The sequence below is a fragment of the Schistocerca gregaria genome, chromosome 6 (assembly GCF_023897955.1).
Source record: "Schistocerca gregaria isolate iqSchGreg1 chromosome 6, iqSchGreg1.2, whole genome shotgun sequence".
NCBI classification, from domain to species: Eukaryota; Metazoa; Arthropoda; class Insecta; order Orthoptera; family Acrididae; genus Schistocerca; species Schistocerca gregaria.
In genome coordinates, this window is record NC_064925.1 from 461,239,212 (window position 1) to 461,249,307 (window position 10,096).

The 10,096-nt window shown below is 36.3% G+C and overlaps 1 protein-coding gene across 1 annotated transcript; it reads right to left on the bottom strand.

Moving 5' to 3' along the window:
- Nucleotides 1-875: 875 nt before the first annotated feature.
- Nucleotides 876-7,864, bottom strand: LOC126278431 (uncharacterized). Its single transcript, XM_049978546.1, has 2 exons — nucleotides 7,161-7,864; nucleotides 876-1,605 (listed from the first exon to the last, which is right to left on the bottom strand). Exons 1-2 carry the CDS (start codon nucleotides 7,479-7,481, stop codon nucleotides 994-996), a joined length of 933 nt encoding a protein of 310 aa, XP_049834503.1. The 5' UTR covers nucleotides 7,482-7,864; the 3' UTR covers nucleotides 876-993.
- Between the last annotated feature and the right edge of the window lie 2,232 nt (nucleotides 7,865-10,096).

Below are 10,096 nucleotides of genomic sequence, written 5' to 3' on the forward strand. Positions count from 1 at the left end.
TACTTCCTGCTTTGTATGTTTCTGACCCAATATGGTCAGTGCACTCTAGCACTCTGGTGTAAAAATTTTCAAGTAGCTCTAATCTAACATGAAACAAGAAATTACAATTCTTGATTAATACAAAATCAAATTTAAAATATCTCCATCTACTTACTTAGTAAGGAGCAGTACTTTGAGTATGGCTGCACAACTGAGCAGTACAGTGCTTTACAACCGAGCAATGATGAGCTGTTAACAGGACTCAGTATTTACACATGTCGGTAACCATCATCTTTGACATATGTGACTGAATCAATATTACACTACAATTCATTAAACAGCAATTGCTCTGTACAACTGCGGAAGCTGTAGCTTGTTTCACTGTAGCAGCTTCCTGTGTAGTTTAGTAGTCTATATTCAGCTGGCTTAGTCGTAATTGTTTTAAGCATCATCGTGGCTCTTTATTTCTAACAAAGGTCACAGATTAAGTTTCTGCACTTGCTTGTTCTTTGCTAAATATACATTGACTCATTCCACATTTCTAAATGATCTCTTTCTTGGTTGGAAAGTTTACTCGCAACTCTCCTTGAATCCCCCAACCTACCACAGTGCACAATTTGCAAGCAATAGAAGGGTCTTCTCAAATAACCTACTTTTTGGAGCAAAATGGCTGTATGCAACACCCCGAAAATTTAGAACCTCTTTATGAGAAGGTAAGATACAGAGCCCAAAAAATCAAATACTTACAAAGAACCAAATGCAACACCAAAACTTTCAAACACTTCAAATATTTTTTATGGAATTTCGACACCATCTTTCAAATGGATTCTATGCAAGATGTGTCAAGCAATTTACTCAATGTTTAATGTTGGCCATATAAAGGTGAGAATACGAAGTACGTTCTTACAAAATCTTTATTTATAACATAGTTTTAGCAGTACAAACTTGTTTCTAAGTTTACACTGTGGTGTATACACATGTCAATTCAGTCACACTACAACCTACCCACATTACTTAATGTTTCTCAGAAACTTTAACAACAGTATCGAAAGTAAGAAACTGCAGTTGTCCACGATATAATACTTCTGAGATAAGTTTCTCAGCAATGATGCACTGTACATTGTCTGTTCTAGACATTTTACGCATTTTAGCAGCGATACTCATCCCAAACAGGTCAAATTCATCATTTTCCTTTGATGACGATGGAAGTTGCTTGCATGGTGCCACTGGAGGCTCGTCATTCTTTCTTTCTCGCCATTCTCTCTTAGTACGTATTGAAGATAACGCGGCAGATGAAGGAGATACTGAAGACATCCTACCATTATCTGCGACTACAAACACATTGCGTGGTGCCACTGGAGGCTCATCATTCCTTGTTTCTTGCCAATCTTTCTTGGTACTTACTGAAGCTAGTGAGGTAGTTGAAGGAGAAGCTGAAGGCATTGTACCATTATCTGCTACTACACACACATCGCGTTGTGCCATCGTAGGCTCGACATTCTTTGTTTCTTGCCACTCTCTCTTAGTTCCCATTGAAGATAATGGGTCAGGTGAATGAGACACTGAAGGCATCATACCGTTATCTGTGACTACAAACATAGTCGCACCAGCTTCATTTGTGGTATCCTGTGAAATGGGAGAAAATTTAATTATAATGTCAAATATATCAATACTGAAATAACTACAGAAAATTTATCATGTAACATATGTAGAAAGTTGGGAGTGAATTCCTTACAAATACAGTCAAAACAAAAACAAGATTTAATGAGCCTCCAATCAAGGTTAAACTCACTAGCTATCACAGAAACACTAGTGCCAATATTTCACCAGACATTCATTAATGTGCAAATGATTTGAACACAGGCACTGGGAACCATGTCGCACAGAAAATCAACCAAGTTCAAAGAACTGCTTACTAAACACCAGTAGGTTCTACAGTGATGAGAATAAAAATTACTATCTGCTCACTACATAGGCAAGCCTCTAGTCAACATCTGTAACTGTTCGCTGTCAGAGGATGCATTCTCAAAAACATAACAGCCAAAGTAATGAACCTCTACAAGAATGGGATGAAAAAAGATGTAGCTAACAACAGGCCCATATCATCCAAGTCTGATTTTCCCAAAATAATGGAGAAAAGTTAACTATAAATTATTAATAAACTTTATAGAAAAATAAATATTTCTCGAATTCACAGCATGGTTTTTGTAAATCCAACTATCAAGTCTGTCATCTTTAATTTCCTGAATGAAGCTTTAAACATGACTGACATTAAAAAGCATATTTCTGCAGTTTTCTAGACTCTAGAAATGCATCTGAGGCCATAACATTGTGCTTACAAAATTGGAGTGTAAATGCACTAGGGGACCAGCCCATGAGTGGTTGAAATCTTACATAAAAAAAGGGAGCAAATAATTGTGCTTGCTTTCCAACACAGGAATAACATGAAATCCTTTAAAAAAGTTAAGTAAAAGGATCCAAGATTTTGTTTTCTCTTTTCATAAGTGACATAACCAACCAGCCCATATTAAAATACATTAAACTGTCTACAAAAACTTGTAATAATAATAAAAAAAAGTTCCTATGAATCTACACAAGTAAGGAATAGTTTCCTTTAACCCTATCTATAGAGCCATTTGTCAGAAACGTGGAAAATACAAATGCTACAGAGTTTCTGTGAGCATGCATCCTACAGGAACTGAGATGGGTTCAACATACATAAACAAGCTTCACATGGCTCCAATCACTTTGGGACTTAACATCTGACGTCATCAGTCCCCAAGACATAGCATTACTTAAACCAACTAACCTAAGGACATCACACACATCCATGCCCGAGGTAGGATTCGAACCTGTGACCGTAGCAGCAGCGCGGTCCCATACTGAAGCCCCTAGAACCACTCGGCCACAGCAGCCGGCCAACAAACAAGCAATACATGAAATACTGTCTGTTACTGCATAAAAATTCTTTGATTTTACCCATCAATTATCAATAAAAAAATGTGTACTTTGCCACAACAGAATTATACTGTGATCTGGCCAATCTTCCAGAAGATTAACCCAGAGGGGGAATCTCTAGTACTAGCAGAAGTAGTTGTACAGAACAAAAGAGAATTATAAGAGGCGTGGAAAGTGCAGCTCCTAGAAGCAGGCCTTAACTTACAAGTCCTTCCACTGCCTTGTTTGTATACTTCACAAGTAACAATTTTCATTAGGAAAATTTTACATGATAATAAGCAACCTGTAGTTAAAACCAGGGTATTACTCACGTAACACAAGAAGAAACCAGTATTCAAATACAATCCTTCACCATAAAGATGAGAAACAACTTTGTAAAATTAAGCACAGATGATAGATCTATTGAGTGTGCAAGAAACACAAGACATTTTGCAGAGGATCATTAACAGTCAGCTACCACTTAATGAACATCCAACAATACTGGCAAAAAGAATGTCGCTATCATCATGTTATGCTCTTAGGTTGTTAGCATCTGTTTGTAACACCCAATGTTTAGTGGTGACATACTATGCGCCTATGTACTGTTGGTTCTTAGCTATGCAATTCTTTTCTGGAGACTGAATGCACAAAACATGGATACAGTTTTTAAGCTGCACAAAAGGGCCACAATAATAATAACTGGAAGTAGCTGTGAGGCCCATCTTAAATAGCTATTTACAAAAAAATGAGCATCCTTACTTCACCAAGTGAGTACTCTACCAATCTGTGGTGCATACCAGGGAAAACATTACTAAATACTTTACTAACAGTTCTATACATCATCATGTAACAAGAGCCAAATTGAACTTAAATTTATCCACACAAAAACCTCAAAACAGCAGTTTATATCATGAGATAAAACAGTATAATAAATTGACAATGGAAATGAAAAATACTGTAACTAAAATACACCTGTTATTACAACACAGTCACTGCAATACGAGATAACGGTTTACCGCTTTCACATGGAAAAATTGTCACGATGCAAAATGCATGATAGCATATCTGCTGACTGAGTCTTTCAAGTTGACTGAGGAGCAAATCTGAATAAAGTACAATTACAAAGTAATGGAAACACCCTAGGAGTCATCAGTGGGTGTCTGTACTGTGTGCGGCAATGATGAACGGAACTATGTTTCCTATAGGCAGTTACCCGAAACAAAATGTTGGTAAATCAAGGAGCATAATGCAATAGGGAATAACTGAATGATACAGTGCATCTCTGAAGACACTGACCTCATATTCGGGAGGATGTAGTTGCTTTATTCGGCCATCCTGATTTAAGTTTTCCTAAATAACTTAGGCAAATCAAGGACTGGTTCCTCAACACATTGGCTTATACAGCTGGCTCACAGCTAGTCGCAATTTCAAGTCCGTAATTACATCGTCTGCTGCTGTAAGACAGGCTGAGCAATAACTACTTCTTAGTGTTTCTTCTTCCCTATTAATAGATGGCATGACCATTGGAAAGCCGAGACACCTATCTATTCAGTGGCGTGTAATACTAATTCTTTCATATTTTGTGAGTTATAAGCCATGCTTTTAGTTTTACACAGGTTTCTTCTCAAACCCCCCCCCCCCCCCCATCACAAAAACATCCTCCAGAAATCATGTACCAGTAGTGTGCAAAGCAAGGAAGAAGAAAAGTGATTCACGAATGTGAGCAGTGTTTAGTGGTTTTGTACATGCTGTATTTTTTCAGGTAGATATTACGTAAACAAAAACTCCTAAAAGAGTATTAGCTTCACCCCTCATCACTTCAATAAACAGTAAGGAATTTTTTTTAAAGAATTCATACCAAAAAAGGATTATAAATTTGAGAAAAATGTATACGACAAAATTTTCATAAATGTAAATAGCAAACAAATGGTCGACTATGCGAAAAATGTTAGTCAGTCAATGGGTAAATGAAGGCCCACGCCAATGAACTGTCCCGTTCTCATAGGCTAAGTATCCTCTTCTCAAAGCATTTAATTTATGATGTGTGTTTTCTATCTTGACCAATTACATTCACTGAGAACGTATGACATTCCTGAGATTGCTCTGATTTTTCTGGTAAAATTTAATTACCAGAGAATTCCAAGACTTCCAGAAGAATCACCACCCTGAGTGGGTGCTTGTGACAATACTGAAAAACAGTTTCCTTTTAATTGTGACTGTATACCTATACCCAATGGAAAATTTTGAGCTGTTAAGATTTTTTATGAAGCTCAAAGCAAGAAAGTAACAGTATATCCAATAACAAATGCACTGTCTGATCATAATGCACAATTAGTTAGGATAAAAGAGATAGTGTCTTACAGTATATGTACTGCTCAATCAAAATCAGTATAATTAATTAATCCAGAATAAATGTTTTTAAACCTAGATTACAAGAGATGACTTAGGATGAAATTTATAATGAACTATAAATGCCGACATGAAATTTACTATACGATAAATTCATGCTATTTGTAATTACCTTTTCAAATAAGCTAATCAGAAAGGAATTAAACGCATAAAAAAAGTCATCCATAAAAAATCATGGATGACTTGAGGGATTCAAATGTCAGAAGTCTGTAATTCTGACGACTGACTTTGGGCTATACGGAAAGTAGTGAAACTAAAGACAGGACCACTGGCCAAGAAACAGGATACAATCACTACTGAGTTAAATGGAAGGGCTGTAAATGAAATGTCAGAGGTAGCTAATATGTTCAATAATCATTCATTAAATATAGTAAAAAATATAGGGACGAACAGCTCAAGATAAAACTCACCGCAGTGCAATGAAAAAGCAACTCTCATAAAATTCATTCATATGAATGCATCACCGACTTCTCCATCTAAAGCTAATAAAATTGTGAATTCTCTCAAACAGAAAAGCTCATTTGAATTCGATGGTGTTTCCTAAAGAGTGCTAAAACTTTGTTCCTATATTATAAGTCCTGTCTTATCTCCAATATGTAATGCATCACTAATCCAAGGCATTATTAAATACAGACTAGAATACACCAATGTTGTTAAACCCTCTATAAGACACACAATCGAAATGCCAGTATCAACAGACTGTTTGGCGACTGACACCATTTCTGTATTCTGTATAGTGAACTGCCCAATCAACAATAATATCCTAAATAAAACCGTTTGGATTATAGAAGAACTGCTTTATTGAGAATTCGATTTTCACATTCACTCTCAAAATTTTAGCAACATCAAATAACAAAATAGCACCTGCTGGTATTTTCTGTGACCTATCTAAGGCATTAAACAGCTGAATTAAAATATTCTAGATAAAGTGAGGCTTTATGGAACGGACAGTATAGCCAACCAATGGATACTGTCACATCCAAGCAAATGCAGAAAGTTTTACTTCTCAATTCAATCAATGCAATCAGGAGAGAGGCTTCTGACTGCAGAGAGATTACATATGGGGTTCCCAAATGCTCGATGTTAGGGCCACCATCATTCCTCATATGTAAACAACCTCACACTCCATATACAAGAAGTAGAATTCGTTATTTTGGTGGAAGACACTGATATTGTAATTAATACAAGTAAACATACAGCAACAGAAGATATGGTAAGCAATGTTCATGGATGTGCCATTGCATTTTTGTTTGTGAATGGTCTCATTCTGAATTTTAAATAGACAAGTGTTGTAGGAAAGTTGTGGTAGAATGCAACCACTTCTCCATCTGTAAGCTAGCTCAGGTTCTATACACTGTAAGAATAAACAAATCAGTAGAAAAATGACAATCATTACTCCACATTAAGGTTGCCTTTAGTTAAAAAGGTGTGCACAATGCTGCAACTACAATTTTTGACCACTGACCAAGACAGAATATCCGACAGCACAACAAAATTTGAAAATAAAGTGAAAATTTAAAAGTTGATGGGTAGGAATCACTAACATCTCTATATTTAAAAAAAAACTTACAAATGTTCAGCATGTAGGCAGATTTACGTTGATTTGTAATGTGAAAGTTCATTATGATCGATTGCACTAAAGCTCCCCGTGAAATGAAACTAACCACTAGTTGCCTTGACCAAAGCTATGCAACGATTTTCGACCAGTGGGAAGGGCTGGAAATCTGATGTGAATGGCTTTAAAAGAAACCTTCTTAGATTGTTTCCCTGTGTTTGAGCGACTTATTTCTCATAGCTGAAGTCATTTAAACGTGTTTTCCAGATTTTCGGATTACCTTCGCATTTTGAATCTCCACGGTATATGCCACAGGCTCATGTGATTCGTAATCAACAATATCTGTAGCAGCGTACATAGCCCGTTGATTATTCTGTTCAACATCATCACCAACACCAACTGACGCAGATGACACAGCTGCTGCACTGACACTGTGCACTGATAAAATTGTTGGATGCTTTCGTTCCAAATGTTTCCTCAAGTTAGTCGCAGTCGATTGGAAACGTAATCTGCGATCACATATATCGCACTGTGCAATTCTGTTACTGGGGTCTGTTATAGAAAAATATTCCCATAAATACGACCTCTTTCTTCTAATCATTGTTGACGTGCACTCGGAAATACAAAATTAAATGTAAACTTTCTATGCTTCTATTTCCTACCCCGTACAATATTTTCGCAAACCACGAGTGTACGAATGCAGCGAAAAAGCACAACAAACTCGGAACCGTACACCAGTCACTGCTTCCACGTTTTAACAGTGATACTGATAGTATAGTGTAACGACTTCCCACTCGGCGCTCTAAGGTTACCAAAAGTAAAAACTATCTGCGCTTGTAATACAAGTGAGTAAGAAATCACGTAGCTGTCATATAGTATAAATAATTGAGAAGTCACAGTTTTCGAAATTACAAGACATCTGTTTTGGGTATATTTATACTCTATTTACTAAGGTATTTGGCAGTGATTTCCGTCACAACTAAAAGTCACAGATAACAACTAAAAGTAGCATTTCATCTTCGACCATAGACACTAACCTACGGTCGAAGCCTTGGTCGAAGAGCTACATTCAACTCTTTAAGCCGGGTATACACACGCAACTAATATGACCCAGAGCTTGTAGCATTCAGTAGCGTTCATAACGGGCGTCACAAATTCTATGTAGTTGCACAGCTTTATGTCGGTGTCAACTGAAATCATATGGCCGGTATTAATGGTATAATTCAGGTTATGGCATTAAAGGTGTGACGAAAGTTAAATACAAGGAAGACGAAACACAAATGTTGGATCTGAAAATAGATTTCGTACATAGATAAATCAGAGACCGGAAACTTATTTACAAAAGAAATAAAACACAAAGATGGAAATCCTCTCTACTATGGCATACTAACCAACAGGTGATATGTAAATATCATCTGCAAACACATAGGTACTTTCTTTCTTTGTCCTTTTCTTTATTTTCGCGTTCCATGGGTCTTTGATACGAGTGTATCGCTACGATGAATAACGTATCAGACTATTACAGAAATAACAATATGTAAATGTTCACGAGGCTTACGATCTAAATCATGTATAAACAAAAACATGAAGTTCAAGTGTTCAAATAATAACATTTATTATAGTACTAATGATGATTACACAAATAAATTATAAGCCGTACATTCTAATTTATAAAAAAATAATTGTCAACAATTGATATACCAGTGCTACATAGTCATTTCTTACCGGAATCGTTAAAATTAAACACTTTCTTAATTGCATTGTTTAGGATGCAGTGGCGTAGCTACGTAGCTATGGACCACGGCGCAAAAATGAAACTGGAGCTCTATTGAAGCTAAAATAAACACTTTATAGATGCAAAACTACTTAGTCATCAGATGCTTACCGCCCACTGCACTGCATGATAAAGTATATCTACTTACTACTAAGTGAATTATTATGTGTAATGCAGCAGATAATATTTAATGATACTGCAAATGTGAAAATTTGTTTGTTTATTATGCTTTTGCACAAAAACTACTGGCTGGGTTTGTACACAATTTGTACACGGATAGATTTCGATGTGGGGAAGGACATAGCATACCTTCATACCGATAAAAAGATCACATGGGCAGAAGCTAGTAAGAAAGATAGTAATAAATAAATAATTTCTTAGTTACGAAAACATGGCCCCTTGCCGAGAAGCACGCTGGTAACAGTGAAGTCAGGACTTGCGCGTCTGCAGTAACACACAGGTGGGGGGAGGCGGGCTATTGCAGTGCTGACAACTCTCACTCCCTTAACTAGTGCGCTGTGAGCTGAGCTCAGTGCGCCGCAACGATGAGCCTGATTTAGTTTAGAGCTAAGAATTCCGAGCGGTGATTGTCGATAAGTGTAGAAGGCAGGGGCCAAGTTTCCTTGGCTGTAGTACATTACAGTTAATAATACAGGCAAACAATAAAACCAAGTAGTCAATTTCTTTTTAACAATGTATTTTTCAATCTTTTTCTGGCTTTATGTTTTGCAAAATCATCAATAAGTACCGTTAAATCTAGACCTGATGCGGCCTTGTTTTCGACTGCAGTGAGTGTCAAATATCAGAGTCGAGTTTGACCCATACTATTTCTTAAATAAGTTTTGATTATTTTTAATTTGTTGAATGGTGTATCAGCTGTTGCGTAAGTGGCAGGTATTGTATAAAATAATAAAGTTATGGTAAACACTTTTGTAATGTTGCTTTATACCACTGCATATTTAGCTATAATTTCTTTACATAACTGGTGGACAGTCTATGTCATAGTCAGTTTACGCAAGGCGATAGGTATTAACAAATTGAAGTGAAAAATTAGGCCCTATAATATCAAAATATTTATTTTGGAACTGATCATGTTTTTGTAATAAAGTTGCCTCATCTACAGTGAGCAAGACTGATGGTGTTAGGAAAATGTGTATTTAACTGAACTATTATTCGCTTTTTAAAACTAGTAAATTTAAATATTTCTTCCCTGTTTCGAAATCGGTGGTCGGAAGATAGTTTACCAAGTGTTTTTAACTTTCTTTTGCCATTTTTCATGGAAATTGGGATCTACATCATACTTTTTTGCAGTTTCACTGGCGTCACACTTCATTGATTCGAAATTATTTCCATAAAATCATAATTTTGGTTTAACATCTGCTAAGGCTCTACTTGCCTTTTCCAAATTCTGGATACATAATTGATGTCATTCAATATTTGGT

What these genes read in the sequence shown, in the direction of transcription:
- LOC126278431 (XM_049978546.1), bottom strand. Translation starts at nt 7,481, where the DNA reads ATGATTAGAAGAAAGAGGTCGTATTTATGGGAATATTTTTCTATAACA. An exon ending in TGGAGATTCAAAATGCGAAG is followed by an intron (nt 1,606 to 7,160) that starts GTAATCCGAAAA and finishes CCCATTTCACAG; the next exon opens with GATACCACAAATGAAGCTGG.